General features: G+C 45.6%; 2 protein-coding genes across 2 annotated transcripts; both read right to left on the reverse strand.

Annotated features, from left to right (window-relative positions):
• Positions 1–1,585: 1,585 nt before the first annotated feature.
• vap (vascular associated protein) lies at positions 1,586–8,670 on the reverse strand. Its single transcript, XM_040186061.2, has 11 exons — positions 8,232–8,670; positions 7,422–7,796; positions 5,271–7,046; positions 5,102–5,190; positions 4,917–4,975; positions 4,532–4,695; positions 4,021–4,186; positions 3,727–3,918; positions 2,731–2,952; positions 2,064–2,223; positions 1,586–1,963 (listed from the first exon to the last, which is right to left on the reverse strand). The coding sequence occupies exons 1-11, from the start codon at positions 8,272–8,274 to the stop codon at positions 1,889–1,891; spliced, it is 3,321 nt and encodes a 1,106-aa protein (XP_040041995.2). The 5' UTR covers positions 8,275–8,670; the 3' UTR covers positions 1,586–1,888.
• A 2,299-nt stretch (positions 8,671–10,969) lies between these two features.
• On the reverse strand, positions 10,970–14,781 carry pin1 (peptidylprolyl cis/trans isomerase, NIMA-interacting 1). Its single transcript, XM_040185726.2, has 5 exons — positions 14,090–14,781; positions 12,768–12,850; positions 12,192–12,300; positions 11,997–12,107; positions 10,970–11,851 (listed from the first exon to the last, which is right to left on the reverse strand). Exons 1-5 carry the CDS (start codon positions 14,145–14,147, stop codon positions 11,742–11,744), a joined length of 471 nt encoding a protein of 156 aa, XP_040041660.1. The 5' UTR covers positions 14,148–14,781; the 3' UTR covers positions 10,970–11,741.
• Positions 14,782–15,998: the final 1,217 nt, after the last annotated feature.

Consider the following 15,998-nt stretch of genomic DNA (forward strand, 5'->3'; position numbering starts at 1 on the left):
TATTTCTCAATGTTTCCTCTCACATCTTTCTTCATGCAATTTCATCATTTGGTAGCGTGATTGACTCATGCATTACAACACACACACACAAACACACGCACACACGGGCACACACACATAGACACAGACCCTCCCTGCATTGCTCACTCACACAGTCAGAGAAATCCACAGGCCCGGCTCTTGGCTCTGACTAACACCGTATATGGAAGAAGCTAGCAGGTAGCTTCTGTCAAATTTTTCACTCATCCCTATCTCTAGCGCCCTGTCTCTCCCTTAAACACACACTCACTGCACTTCCTCCATATGCCACATTTCTTCTGCACCCAATTAAATCACTACTTTTATTACTTTTCATAATGACACTGTCATGGGAGTGCAACGCATATTTGCCCGTTTAACCCTCCAATCGTCGTTTATGGCATCACATTCCAGCCAGGGTTCATGCACAGCTAAGCGGAGGTGTGGCTTGTGAGTGTGTGTGTGTCTGTGTGTGTCTGTGTGCGGGTGTGTGCTCAAATGAGACAGTGAGAGGAAGAAGGTATGTGAAATGTTATAATGTTACTTTTTTCACAGAAATCCCCCCTAAAGAATCCAACATGGCAAAGACATGTGAGCATATCTCACTAATTCTCATCTTCATTCTCACTGTGTCATTGAACTTTGCTGTGATTTATTCCAAAAATTCACTTGTGAATGTCTTTCACCGGCCATTGCTACCGGTCTGTTGTAGTGGTTTCTGTTTCTGGAGTCCATAAAGCGAAGCAACACATAGTTACTAAGCACCACGGAGCGTGAACCATGGACCGATGAGGTACAACACCTTCTAGTGCATCTATGTGCTTTATCTACATTTTACTAAATAATTGAACCCTAAAATCTACACCGTTCACTGTTTTGTTGTGAAACGGTGGTCTTCTGCTTTAATAATGACTCACCTCTCATATGCAGGAAATCCTGTTTGCTCTTTTCCACGGACACGTGACACTAGAAGGTCACGATCTGAAGTTCACCAATTCTTTCAAATTTTAGTATTTCATAACATTCTCTTCCATCTTGGGTCATTTTCTTTCATTACTTGTATGTAATATGTTATCTTATGTGGGTACGCTTTGTGTGCTTGAACTTTTTGGACTAGCATCTTTTATAAATATCGATGGGATTTTAATGACATTTTTATTAGATTCGAAAAAGGGACAGTAGATGTAATTTCTATTGGTATTTTCAGACATTTTATAACTGGATTTGTTTTGGATTGTATTTCAAACTGAGGAGTGAGGAGGGGGAGGCGGGGTAATAACAACATGAAAACACATTGATCAAGCTTAAGTAATCATTTGTGTAATAAAGGTCTGGTGCTTTCTTAAAACTGGTCACAGGTCCTTTAATCGGCCCAAGATTATAAACTGTTATAATGTGGGACTCACCATCTGTTTGCTGTTCAACCGTTTGTGTTGTGCTCTCTGTACAATGCCTGTGCTACACAACTAAACTGCCATTTCTACACGATAACCTCAGAGGGCAAAGCTCTGTGTGTTTAAAGCACTTACATTTTTAAATGATAAAAGCAAAACATGAAATGCATGTATTCTTGGTCTGAGGAGGGTTTTTTTTTTATTATGATGATTATGATATAAGACTCTGCAACATAGACATTAAGACACACACCTTGTTCTTCTCTCTTTTACATTATATTCTACACTCTATAATCTCATCAGAGTGATAAGACACAGAACTGGAATACTTATATAATATACATTTATATACACATTTACAGATATTGTTTTTTACAGTTTTCATAAACAAAACACCCCCCACATGAAGGCCAGAACGCAACAACCAGCCGGAAACCACCGGGTCAGACTGTCGATTGCATTCCTCTTGTTGTGCGTCAGGCGGTCCAGCTCTTCCCCAGGTCCGCCAGCTCCATGCCTTCACAGTAGGACCGAGGCCTCGACACCCTCGCCTGGTTTCACAAGGGGGGGGGGGGGGGGCAACGCTCGATGAAACCACGTCTATATACACGCATGCGTACATTCCTATCTGTTGCTCTCACACACACTCACAGCGGGGGTCCTGTGGGAGGCCAGCTGCTGCAGGAGTGGGAAGGGAGTCCAGTGAATGGGTTCCACGGGCCAGCTGCAGACAGACAGGTCACTGGCCTTACCCGAGTCCAACACTCCGTCGGCCATGCTCACCTCGCTTCCCCTCCAGCCGTACTGAGAGCTGCGGGGAAATGCACAGAGCGTCCACGCAGGCCTTGTTTATATGACTTATTGTTATGTTTAATGTCAGTAAATTACATTTATTTCATTGTTGTGTTTCATTTGACCTCTTCACTGTATCGTTTTAGCTTTTGATTTAATACCACGTTTAGTATTCAATAGTTACAACTGCTTTAAAAAAATATTTCAATAGCAGCAAAAGATGAAAAGAGGTTTGTGAGAATGGAAAAACCCACAAAGATTTATTACGCAGTTCCTTTTTTGAGCATCTTTTGTTTTTTACGGCCTTTGGTTTTTGTCATCCTCAGCAGCGTTACTTCAAGCTACAGGCAGCTGTTTTCAGAAAAAAAGCTCTGATAAACCACTGCACACTGCCGGTCCAGCCCTGAGTGATGGGCTGATGAACCTTAAATCATTCGGCAGCTAAAGAGACAATGTTTGTATCTGCCGCCCCCAACTGGCAGCTTTAGAATGAGAGCTTCTGGCTTTCTTTGTGTGTGGGTTTTACCTGTGTGGGTAGATTGTGTTGATGCGAGCCCCGTGGCTCGGGCAGGTGGAGGCCAGTGACAGCGTGTCGTCGTGGTAACAGCAGGGGCGGTCGAGCGCCCGCAGGTGCAGCAGCTCGTCGGAGCGCGTGAAGGCGGGATTGTCCAGCGAGTCGGCCGAGCCTGCCCACGAACGCAACCAGAACCGCCCTGACAGCTCATCGAAATGGTTGAACCTGCGGTAGCTGCACGCACACAACAGGTCGCAATGTGAAGGGTGATGATCGCAGGCTGCACTATTCATTACATCTCCTTTATTTAGTTTCGAGTAAGAATATATGTGTAGGAAGCGGGAAGAGTCCAGCTTCCTTTGGACAGGATGCTCTTTTTCTGCTGCTCATGAAACAGTCAGAACTTCATCTGTCCGTTTCCAGCAATACGATCAAAACTCTCTGTCTTGCCGTCTCGCTCTGTGATTTAGATTTGGTCAACAAGCAGTTTTTGCAGACTTCCAGAGAGCCATTTTGGAGAGCAGATTACCGAAGACGCACAAGATTATCAATACATTATATCAATTCCCTCTTCTCGCACCTTACAGCCTTGACGAGATGGCGGTGAACGTATCACGGTGTAACGCTTGTATTGGGCTGTCATTGGGATTCAACCAGACTGACTCAACGTTTCCCACACTGCCCCCTGAGCAGCATTCATCCTAAATATGTGGTTTAGCAGCCGGACAAGGACACCTAGTGGACCTCACCGTAACTTCAACTACAGCACGTGTGGCTAAATCCCGCTGTGTCAGGACAGCGTTTTCCCCAAGGGGACCTTTGTGTGATCCACACGTTGGAGTTGTTTGGTGTCAACTGCATTTTTATGTTTGGAAAAGGCGTTTTTCTTGTGTGACCTTAAGATCGACCCACATGATGACACCTTTGGATCCGTGAATTTGTTGTTAAAAAGACACTTCCTTCAGGGTATCTGTTTCTATCGAGGTTTGAGCGCATGCCGGCGCGAACCTGCTCCGAGTCTGGTCCACTTTGGCCTGGATCAGAATGGCTCGGTAGCGTCGCACTGCCACGAGGGCCAAAACGCCGATCAGCGTCACCATGATGAGTAAGACGGCGAGACACGCGCCCACGAGCCGCGCTCGGGTCATCCTCACGTCGCACCGCCGACCCATGAACCAGAAGTCCTCTCCTACAAGGCAGCTGAGACACAAAGAAGAAGAAGAGGCTTGCATGCTCAACACCTTCTTGGATGGAGAAGGGACAATTCGATTGTGTCGTTTTGATGCCTCCATTCGGTCCTACCGGCAAACTGGCAGCTGGCCCGGGTGGTGAGTACAGATGCCGCGGTGATGGCAGTAGTCAAAGTGGCAGCGGGAAGAGCAGCTGTAGTTTGAGGTGCCAGGATTAAACACACACTCGTAGCCTTCCGGACACTGCAGTAACCAGTCGCACACGTCACCCTGCACACCTGGAGGGAATAAAAATATACATTTTATATTCACATACCACAGTAAACAGTTTCAAATGTGAGCCAGTCGTCATAATCGGATTTCCCATAACTGGATTGTGAGTTTAACTGAGTCAACCTAACTGCGTTATGATGTTTACATGAGTCCGCCTGTAACTGGATTGATTAAGCAGGTTAAGAATGGAATTCCTGCACAGGAAATCTAGGACAAGACTCAAAAAATGTCAATGTCTATTTCTTTAACGCCAGGCACTCTTTGGCAGTTTGAAATCCTACACAGGTTGCAGCACTCAACAGTAAAGCTTAAACATCCATATAAACATCACCCTCTCGACCTCCGCTCACCTCCCAGCGTGATGTTGGTGATCTTCGACGAGCGGAAGCTCTTCCCCTCGCGCACGGCCTGAGCGAGTCCTGTTCGTTCCAACAGTGAGGCGGGTCCGGTCACGCCGAGCCACCGCAGCGCCCCGCTGGTTCTGAACCCCACCAGGCTCTGCACTGCATGGCCACTGAAAACGGACACACAGTCCACTTAGTGTAGCGAAATCCCAGTTTGTGCCCCTCATGGGAAACCGTTGTATTCATTGTATGCGAGATACATGCCTGGTTATCTATGAAAACCCTTTTTTTAAACACCCCGCATGTGTTAGTAAGTAGTTGTTTCCCAATAACAACCTTAGCGTAGTGTATGAAATCTAATAGAGTACATATGTTCTCAGTAGAACCTCACCTGCTCCAGACTCCCACCATCCCGCTGAACCCCGGGGCCTTCCGAAGGTACTGCTCCACCTGAAGGACACACGGAACGAGGACTCTAAAGCTTATCGATGATAACCTGATCTGTCGGCGCTCTTCTGCTATACCAGTGTGTGTGTGTGTGTGTTTGTGTGTGTCTGTCTGTACACGATCTCTCACCCAGGCAGCGGCGTCTTTCTCCAAACCAGAAGCGAAAGCCGATCCGGAGTCTTCCACAACAATCTGCACCAGCAGCTCAACCGACTCCACTGGACGGAACAGGAAAATAGATCCATTACAACGAGCAATGGTTGCGAGCACACAAGGCGCACCCCGACGTGCACATTACCTCTGATGGCTGAAGGTTGGTCCGGCACGATGTAGAAGTCGGGTGTCTGAGTGGCCGCGGGGCTCCAGGCGAAGGTTAGAGCAGGAGGTGTGAGTGTGGAACGGGGCTCCTGGCCGGGGTGTGAGGCGGTCCACAATGGAGGCCCGGTCGATAAAGGCCCGGTCGATGGAGGCCCGGTCGATGGAGGCCCGGTCGATAAAGGCCCGGTCGATAAAGGCCCGGTCGATGGAGGCCCTGTCGATGGAGGCCCGGTCGATGGAGGCCCGGTCGATGGAGGCCCGGTCGATAAAGGCCCTGTCGATGGAGGCCCGGTCGATGGAGGCCTAGTTAATGGAGACCCGACTGTGGGGGTCTGTGTGGTCTTTTTCTCCGCTTCCTCTACCTCTTCACTTCCAAGCCCAGAATGTGTTTTTGCAGTTGCGGGTGAGAGCAGAGACGTGGGTGCAGTGGTAATACGGTTGCGCGGCTGTTTAAGCGTAACCGGGGAAAACGTCCAAGGTACGCGGTTCTGCGTATGAGGTGTGCGTGAAGATTCGGATTCGATGGTTTGTGAGGGCCCAGGCTCGTTGTCGTGGCCGATGAGTGGTTCAGCGGTAGAGGAGGGCGGAGCAAAGGGTGCGTGTGTCAAACGGGAACGACCGGGCAACGCAGTGGGTGTTTGGAGCGTGCGCGACGCCGTTGATGACCGCGTGGACGCCCCGGGCGAGAAAAGGGCATCAGGAGTCTGCGAACTGGCGGGCCACCTGTCGCGTGAGGGCGTGTAGGTGGGAGGCAGCGTGGACGTTCCAGCGTCAGTAGTCGTTCCCGAGGGGGCCGAGGTCTGGGCCGCCGCATCTGCCACGAGGCCCCTGGTGCTTTGCGGAGGGTTCGCTCGACTCCCTGTGGAGGAAGTGAAAGTGTGAAGCGTCACGAGTTCGTAGGGCTCGAACGCGACGGTGTGATTGGTGACCTCCGACGCAGCCGGAACGGATGAGTCAGTTCCACCCGTGTTTGGATGAAACGAAGCGGCCTCGGTTTCAAGCTCTGCGACAAGGGCTCGCGGCGATGGCGGCGCGGCGTCGGCCTGGGAGTCACCCTGCCGAGGCTCGGTTGGGGGTTTCACAGGATCAGAGGTGAAGGCGGAGGTCAGATCGGAGTTGAGTCCGTCTGTGCTTCGATGGCTCCTCCAGGAATGGGGCTGTTCCTCCCCAGAAGCACCACCCTCCCAGGTGGCCCCGGAAGGCGAAGCGGAGCTGAGAAGGTGGACGCTGGGGCTGGAGCGAGCTCGAGTGGCTGTGTATTTGTGAACATACACGCCGGGCAAGGCTTCGGAGGTAACGGGCTGGTCGCTCGATTCCCTCCCTGTGTTTGATGTGTGCGTTGTGTCAAACGGCGAGTCCGTGGGCTGGAAACTGGGTCGCGCTCTGTCCGCGGCAGGCATTTTTCCATCGGCGTGGCGAGCAGCTCCAGATGTATCCGCTCCATTGTTCGGCGCTTCCTCAGGAAGAGGGAGAGTTTCCCTATCGGCTCTCCCAGCCATGGTGGGTCCCTGCGGGGGGGAGGTGGGGTGCAGTGGCCCCTGGTCCCGGGAGGAGGGACTGGACGCAGGCCGAGGCACAGGGCTCCCCTGCGGACCTTCAAAGAGGCGACCTGTGCGCCCGTCCGTGCCTCTCGCCACGTGTTGAGCCACAGGAGAGGCGCTTGTAAAGCTGGTTCCTGTCGGAGACCAACGATGGAGGTCTCGGTCTGAACGTGGGCCGGCGTGGTCCTCCGAGGAATTCCTCTCATCTTCCTGGACTGGATGACGAGGAAGAAACACACACAAAAAAAAAAAACTCAGAGAGGTGAGAGAAGAGAGAAGGGAAGAGTTGTAATCACAACAACACGGCCATCTGTCTCCCACACCGCAGTGAGTGTGATAACAACTTTCCGACGGACTCACAGGAACAGTTTGAACAACACATTTTTCACCGCTCACATCGCACGGCCAAAGCAACCTGAATATTCCACTATTGTAAGCAAATGGAATAAAACACAAAATGACACGTATTCTTTGAGGGAGTAAAATTAGCAGCTATAAAAACATCCAAACGTTATTACGACAATTAGATCACGGGGCGGGCCATCGTGACTCAAGACGTTCAACTAGATAATTGAGTCAGGGATTCTCACCATTATAGGACAGCTGAACTCCACTTGAGGGGCGTACTGATCCCGTCCAAGTGAAGGCGGCTCTGTGTCCATCACAGCCCGAGAGCAGAACCGCCCCCCCGCTCTCCAGGACCCGGTTCCCCTCGCCCCCAGCACAGCTCACCGTGCCTGAACCTCTGTCCAACCACACCAACTTTAAAAGCACCCTCCGACCCGGAGGAAGGCCGAGGGTCCAGCTGCAGGCCGGCACCGCCGCAGACTGGTGGTGGGCGGGCTGGTGCGTGTGGTGGACGGCAGCAGAAGGTCCAGGTGAGGAGAGGTGGATGAGACCGGCGGGCTGTTTGTCCAGGGCGACATGTCCTCCGCAGCGGTGGTCCGGCAAGGCCAACGTTTTATCTGAGGAGAGAGAGAGAGAAAAAACAACAACACGATGGCACGAATCTCTCGTGAAGTTCTGTGTGATGTTGCAGGAATTTACTGATAATAAATAAAAATGGACTTAAACGTCCACTTCAACAAACGATGACTCATTTTCAAACTTCTTCTTTTTTCACAACAACAACCCCTCCAAATAACGTTTGTTATTTATTGAATACATCTGATGACCCCCGTATTTTGATGTGGGCTTACCCACCTACCTACTACTTTTTTGTATTTATTGTATTTTTTTAAATTTCAAATACAAGAAGATAAAAGAGCTGCAATGTTAATTTTAAAGGAGCTGAAAACGAAGCAGGAGTTTTAGGTAAAATAAAACACAAAGCAGTGATAATAATATAATATAATAATACAGTGAGTTTTAAGACACAGTTTTTCAATGGAGGTCCTTACCTGTGGTGATAATAAAAAGCAACAGGCAGGCGTGGAGCTGCATTTCCAATCCTCAGACATTGCAGGGTCGGAGACTTTAGGAATCCCAAATCCATACGCAGATCCTTCACATCGACGCTGTCCGCGCGTTAGGACGAGGACGAGCGACCCGCGCGCACCTAAAAACGATCTCCAGTGCCCCCCCCCCCCCCTACGAGCGGACCAGTGAGGCGTCACAAACTTTCCTTCTCCATCATTTCCTTCTAACGGAACACGCCTTGCTGGTGGAGGAGGCGGAGGGGGGGGGTTGGGGGGACACAGCGCCGCACGGTCCCCCAAATGGGTTGCAGGTGTCCGGGACGTCGTGCCCCGTTACGAGGGACGGACGGAGGTGTTTTGTCTCGCCCCTTCAAACGGCGTTCCCCAAAGATGAGAGGAAGGAATCCAGCCTCTAGCCGCCGGAGCTGGTTTTTACGCGCTGCACTTAAACGCAGCACAGGAAGCCTTTTACCACAGGAGGCATGGAGATATGAACGCGCAGCGGGGGGGGGGGCGGTTTATTAGGGCCGTTACGTCTGCGCCCCCCTGTGTGCCCGGGGGCAGAATGGTCATCATTCATTATCACTCATCACGCACCAACATACATTATACAGCCATAATAATGGCAAAATTATGACATTATAAAGTAATTTTCTTCTAAACATGTTTTCTCAATTATTTTAAAATCCTGCAAGCAATTAATTAATCAAATGCTCTGACAAAACAGAAAAAGTTTTCTGATCCTTTACTCGTGGGAACTACACATTTCAACTTAATAAACACCATAATAGCTTTGAATACTATTAAAGCAACCAAAGTCACAAAATGGTTTTATGGCTTTTATTTATCAGCCGTACTCGCTTTTTCAAAAGAATTGCAAAGGATATTTTGTTGATCTTGGGGGAACTCTTTATTTTATCTTTTATCTCAAGCAGCCTGAATGAAGGGTGCATTCATGATTACTTGGCATGGCACTGTGGCACATTTGAGAAGCTAAAACAATCTGACTAAACCTTTTTTTTAAATAAGGGAATGAAGTGGTTTGTGTTTTATGTTTCATCATAACAAAATCAGCAGCTTTAAGTGTTGGAGTATTATAAAATAGATATGGACGTCATAATGTACGTGATTATAGACTTTTTCACTCGTTGCAGTGAGCGGCATTTTTGAAGTAGAGGACTTCAAAACTAATTATATAACCTCTCATCATTACAGATACACATTACGTCAATGTTTAAATTCCAATCTATTCCCTTTGAATTTACGCCACGCCACATCATAAATCTACATCAATCAATGAAATACTTTGTCCGCATTACATAACTTCTTCGCTAATTAACGACATCTTATTTTTTCAGTCTCAGAGTCTTTATTTATTTGAAAATAAAAGACATTTGAAAGATTCAACATGAGGTCGTGTGAAGCGCAAATAAAACAAAGCGAATTGTATTTGTGCTTTTCTGATTCAAATCCCTTTCTGCAGCACGTTGCCTTGAAGAGGGTTGTTGTACAGAGTGCAGGAGCCACTCGGGGTCATGAAGGTCGTCACGTCGATGGCGCGGGCCGCTTTTCGCTCCAGGGTGACCACAACGAAGCCCCCCCCCCCCCCCACCCAAACAGGAAAAACGTCATAACCGCAAGACAGACTACCGCTGTTGTTATTCGGGATAACCTGAAAGATTTAAAAGGCCAACCACTCCTTTCTAGTTTGACTGTTGTTAAAACTGCCTGTTGTTTCTGTGGCCTTCGATCAATGAACCACGTGTGTCCGATAGCAACCAGTCAATCTATTGTTTTATTTGATTTTAATTATTAATGTTATAGTGACTGATTTTCGTAAGCCACTCGACAGGGAGACGACCCTGTTCCTTACTCGCTAACAGAGATTATAGATCTTTGGTCTCTTTGGGTGAAGTTCCCGTTTATTAGTTTTTTACACTTTATAATACACTGTATGTGCATTTGCTGCTTGATCTCCCTCTGTGTGTCCAGACTAGCGGTACAAAACGTGCAATCTCCTAATGCATCATCACCTGGGCCTATTGCACATGTGCCCCCATATGTAGACACACTAATACACACTAATGCCACCCGTGTCCAAGCTGAGACTGGCTCCCAGCACCGTGTCGTACACAAACATCACGAATGGCTCCTGCTCATGTGTTACTTAACACCTTGTTTATTAGTGCAATTATGCATTATACCATGCTCTTAAATAATTAAATAATAGTCTGTATTATTTAGCTTTGTTTTTACAAACTAATGTTAATTAATTATAAGAATTTACGTAAACGATTACGTAGATGGTAAATGATTACATTAATATTCACTCCCTTCATTTAGTCTGTCTGTGTCTTAATCACACTTTTTGTCCATTCTTCCTGGCGAAACAGCTCAAGCTGCGACGGGTTGTTCTTTTTTTATTTATCAATTTGCTCTTTTTTAAAATCTAGCCACAAATTGTCAATTGTATTGAGACATGAGTTTAGACTCTTTGCTGGGTCGGTGTCATGAATCAGATTATTCTCTGGGATTAGACGATATATTTGTTCATGTTCTCCTTTACCTTTCAAAGATAAATAAATTATGTCTATACATCATAATTAAAAGTTAGATAAAATATAAAAAGGAGATAAATACAATAGTAAAATGTGCTAACTACTTAAACTCAAAAAAATCATGTTTAATCATGTTATAAATAAACCCCGTAACAACAAGACTTAGAAAAAGATATTTTTATTGATGCAGGGAAAACGGTGCAACAGGTCATCTGAACTTTGATGCTTTTAAAAGCTGCAGAGCGGATTGTTAAAACCTGGAAATTTCCAACTGTGCCGTCTTTATCTTTGCATATATCGTAAGGAAAGAAAAGATGCACTTTTCAAGGTGGGTGTTTTTTCACTGGAATTTTACTGGATTTCTGCAAAGGATGACAAATTTAAATCAACGCTAAATGTGGAGAACTCAAAATAACAGCTCTTTGCATTGCATGGATTTACAAGTAAAACTATTTTAAACATCTTATGAATCCATTTTCCAAAACAGGATTGAGGACCTGTTTCGGCACAAATACAGTAGAAATGAAAAAGGTTACAGGGAAACAGAGTGAATGGTCCTTTTAGTATTCATGCACATAATAAAAAAAAACAAGCTTTTACAAACGCACGGGAGGGTGAGACCGATGACGTCAACAGAGTCACAGGCACTCATGTTTTCATATGATGGTGTTAATAAAAGCTTGAGGTCTCACAGGAATATTCTGCGATGCTCCTTGATGTTCAGTCTGATTAAATTATTCATACATGTCCAATAGTGCACGGAACAGAAATGATCCCCATGAAACTTATCGATTCAGCACGTACGACTTGTCTGTTGGGTTATGCGGGTCATTAAAATAAATCGGCTCGGGTCGGGTTGGACTGTGTGTGTGTGTGTGTGTGTGTGTGAAGACATGAGAGGAAAGTAGAATGAGCCCCCCCCCCTCCTTTCAAGTCAACCAGTACGTAGGATGATGTGGACTCCAGAGTCCGTGAAAACAGGGCCGCTCATGTCGCCCACTTTGAGAGCGAAGGAGGCCTCTTCAAAAGGCTTTTGCATCTGACCTGAAACGCAAACAGATACATTGAGTCCAGGTGGCGCACTTTCTTATTTACACATAAACGTGTGGCAGCTCGTCATCTGTGACCGGTGTGTTGGGGCCCTTTTGGGTTTTCTGCGTGTCCCGTATTGTGAACTGAGGGTACGGACCTTTGCCAAATAAGCCCAGATCTCCACCGTTCTTAGCTGAGCTGCAGTCGCTGAACTGAGAAGCCAGGGACTCAAACTTCTCCTCTCCAGACTTGATGTCTTCTATATATTCTGCAGAGAAATAAAGCACAACTTTAACATGTTGATCAGAACTAATCTCCCCCCCCGCACACACACCCAGAAACAATGACGTACTCTGAATGAGCTCCAGGGCCTCGTCTTTAGTTCGTGTGATATTTTGTTCCCGCCAAGAGGATGGACGACGTGACTGACTGTGCTTCACCAGGAGGTGAGAGCAGCGCACCTGAGGGAGCGAAACCACACAAACTCATCAGTGCTGAGAAGCAATAAGCATGTTTGCACTCGTCTCAAAGTCGGTGGGGTTCTTGAGTTTGGGTTAGAAACCTAAAATAAAGACCGGAACATGTAGTTGCTATGGTAATAATAAAACAAATTGGTCATTTCAGTTATACACTGAAATCATTTAGTTTTAAATGCAAGAAAATGCACAGTATACAACTAGCAGGTGGCTGCTGTAGTTTCTACAAACCACATGATGTCACTGTTTTTCCTGAATCCAATAGTCCACAGTTTAATTCATTATTTTAGCATGAAGCCCAAACAATAAGACCTATGTTCACCCATTACTGATTTAGGTCGTCGTTAAACTGCTCAAGTCTTATTTTAACGGCATCTTTGTAACTTTAATTTTGAAAATTTTAAAAGTGTATGGTTACAATAATAGATCCTACACATAATACACGTAATAACCTTCTCTGGCTCTCCACGGCCGTCTCCCACCGGACGCTCCCACTGGCTGGCGTTGGTGATGTGGTTGAAGTAGTAAACTTTGCCTGCAGGGCGAAGAGTGAGAGTCAACGAAGAGGAAGTCATTCATTCAACTTTGTGACGGTGCGTTTTTATGTCCGATTCTCAAAAGGGTTTCAAATTGAAATGTATCTAGATTAAAAAGCAGGGAATTCTCTCATCATGTGAAAGTAACTCTTCAGCCGTAAGTCCATCACAAACATTCAAACACGTTGTTTCCACTGGACGGCGACAGCACATCGTTAACTGAGCAGTAACTAAAGCTGTCACACAAATGTGGAGAAACAGAAAGTAAAATATTTTACAATATTACTATTTTACTTTACTTACTACTAAGTATACAATATATTGAGGTCTTGGATCAACTGGAATATAGGGCTTCTTTTTCTTACTCAATGTCAATTTTAAGATTAACAAACACGCTCATTGATTCCCAAAAGAAACATTAGGTTGTTGCAGCTGAAGAAGAGGTCAATAGAGAGAAGGTAGAGATAGGAAGAAACAAATAATACAAGGTACATTAAATAAGAAATTGACAGTGGAGTGAATAATATGTGTGGATTCATTTTATTGAGTAATATGTAATACATTACATTGTATTGTACATTGTAATTTAGTATACGCTGTATGAAACATTGTAAAAGAAAAGCCTCTATCGTATGCCACAATAGACCTGTAAAGTATTTAAAATACCATAATACCGGGTGGTAAAATACCGTAATTCTTCAAGTGGTGTTCTGAATGCGCGGGTTTTGTTTGTAAGGGAGTATTTTTACAGTTTAGCAGAAGTACTTCTAGATCTGTATACTTCCATCACCACGCAAGCCAAACCTGAGTGGGAGTCAAGTCAACAATGAAATATTCATGTTTTAATGCAATTGCTATCTACCAAGCTGTTTTTGGCCTCCCAAAATAAATAAGTAAAGAGAGTCTCGTGCAGCGCAGGTGAGGCGCTGGAGCAGAATGACGTCATGCGGGGCCCTGCATTGCCAGCTTTATTTGGATCAGCTCTGGCGCGATCAATAGGCAACGCACCAAATAAACAATCAAACGTCACATGTTACTAAACACAAGCATAGTGGGGATTTACCCATCGTTTGTTTCAGCATATCCACATCAAAGCTAACGTCTTGTCTGCTTCGTTTCAACTCTAAGCCACGATGCTGGGGATGCTAGCTCGTAAGCTAAGTTCATAACGGTGGTGATATTGCCATTTAGCCTAGCTAGCTAGCATATTTAGCTTCTCCGGGCTTCGGTTTCATTACCTGAACTGCGACTCATTCTTTTCTCCCATCCACCTGGTAACTTCTCCTCGTCTGCCATTATTTTTTCAGCAGCAGCGTTTACAAATTAAACTGCAATGAAGCTAACGTTTGTGACAGGTTAAGCTGCAGCAAGGCAATGCACGACAGTTAGCAGCGGGTTTACGGTACGAGTTGTTTTCAGAATCAGGTCCGCCTTTTCTCTGTCCTACCATTGGCTATTTCTGGATGTCAATCACCGTAATTCCAATTTGATTGGCCCGGCGACTCACACACAAAACAAATCAGCTTTACGGACGGAGAACATTCCACAGAGAAAATCCTCTAAAGACAATATTTGTTATTCTACTGTGAACTGTTTACAGGTAAGAATTTAACACCGCATTTAAGACGCCTTCATTGCAAATATAACACAATGCTCAATGTTTACTAGACATAATCTTGGCGTTACTCTGTGCCTTGTAACATTACGCACGTTGGTGAACGTCAGCGTGTTGTTCGTTCTAGCTAGCTAGGTGTTAGCTAACGTTAACGCCGAACAAAAATAACCTGACCGCGATGACAGTTTGGGCTTTGTTCACAGCGTGCCAAATGTAAGAAAACAGTCACTTTAATTAACCTCTGGCTAACTGAATGCAGGAGCACGAGTGTTGGAGCGACTCGGCTCTCGCACACCGGATGCTAACAAACTGTCTAACGTCACATTTCCTTCAGCTGACAGAAACCGAAAATGATCGAGGTGGTTTGCAACGATCGCCTGGGCAAGAAAGTCCGGGTCAAGTGCAAGTATCCTTTCTCTGAAACTGTCCAGTTAATCCTTAAAAAGCACGTCCTGCAACACCTGTTTCACCTGAGTCCGCGCACGGCTAACGCGGAGTTAGCTCGACTTGATAACTGATTGATTCGCTAACAGACGGAAAGCTTGTGTATCAGGCAATCAGCAATGCTCACAATATAGAAGAATAAAACCAAAGTCAAAAGACTGAATATAAAAAAATGCCGCTCACTGCAACAAGTGACTGTTATTTATGTAATAGATTAATCTGCAAAAGTCTATAATCACATACATTATGACATCCATATCTATTTTTTTATTTATTTATAATACTCAAAGCTGCGGATTTTGTTATGATTAAAGATAAACCAAAAAGCAGTTCATTCACTTATTTAAAAAAAAAAAAAAAAAAAAAAAGTTTACTCAGATTGTTTTTAGCTTCTCAAATGTGCCCCATGTGCCGTACCGAGTAATCATGAATGCACCCTTCATTCAGGCTGCTTGAGATAAAAGATAAAATAAAGAGTTCCCCCAAGACCAACAAAATATCCTTGACACTTCTTTTGAAAAAGTGAGTACAGCTGAGTGAGAAGTAACAGGATCCCTTAAACCACGTTTGACTTTGTTCTTGGGTTATTCTGTCACGATGCTGCTTCCTTAACGGCCGTGTTTCAGCTCAGAGGACACTATCGGAGATCTGAAGAAGCTCATCGCTGCTCAGACAGGAACACGTTTTGATAAGATTGTACTAAAGAAATGGTAAGTTTCTTGTCTGAAATACTGATCGTAACAATCGTTTCTTTGGCCGTCTTCCGTAAGCAATGAAATGTTCTGTTCCCGCAGGTATACCATATTCAAGGACCACGTGTCTCTGGGTGACTGTATCCTTTTCATTCAATGTTCTCTGTTTTTTTATATTTTCACAGGGCTAACTTATATTTTCTAACTTTAGAAATTAGCATTTTAATGAACAATGAACTGTAATTTGAGGAAAGGTGGTGGGTGGATGGTGCCGCTACATAGCAGGTGTAGTTGTGCACCAGTATAGATGGATAACAGTAACTAACTTTCAAAAGAAGACTAACTAGAACTAAACTGAAATGATTTGCAGAAGTAGGTACGCTTGATGAACCTACT

Source organism: Gasterosteus aculeatus, chromosome 9, assembly GCF_964276395.1.
Source record: "Gasterosteus aculeatus chromosome 9, fGasAcu3.hap1.1, whole genome shotgun sequence".
Classification (NCBI taxonomy): domain Eukaryota; kingdom Metazoa; phylum Chordata; class Actinopteri; order Perciformes; family Gasterosteidae; genus Gasterosteus; species Gasterosteus aculeatus.

What these genes read in the sequence shown, in the direction of transcription:
- vap (XM_040186061.2), bottom strand. Translation starts at nt 8,274, where the DNA reads ATGCAGCTCCACGCCTGCCTGTTGCTTTTTATTATCACCACAG. An exon ending in AGAAAGACGCCGCTGCCTGG is followed by an intron (nt 4,976 to 5,101) that starts GTGAGAGATCGT and finishes TGTGTCCTTCAG; the next exon opens with GTGGAGCAGTACCTTCGGAA. An exon ending in GGCCAGCTGCCAGTTTGCCG is followed by an intron (nt 3,919 to 4,020) that starts GTAGGACCGAAT and finishes TTTGTGTCTCAG; the next exon opens with CTGCCTTGTAGGAGAGGACT.
- pin1 (XM_040185726.2), bottom strand. Translation starts at nt 14,147, where the DNA reads ATGGCAGACGAGGAGAAGTTACCAGGTGGATGGGAGAAAAGAATGAGT. An exon ending in GGCCCTGGAGCTCATTCAGA is followed by an intron (nt 12,108 to 12,191) that starts GTACGTCATTGT and finishes ATTTCTCTGCAG; the next exon opens with AATATATAGAAGACATCAAG. An exon ending in TCTGGGCTTATTTGGCAAAG is followed by an intron (nt 11,852 to 11,996) that starts GTCCGTACCCTC and finishes TTTGCGTTTCAG; the next exon opens with GTCAGATGCAAAAGCCTTTT.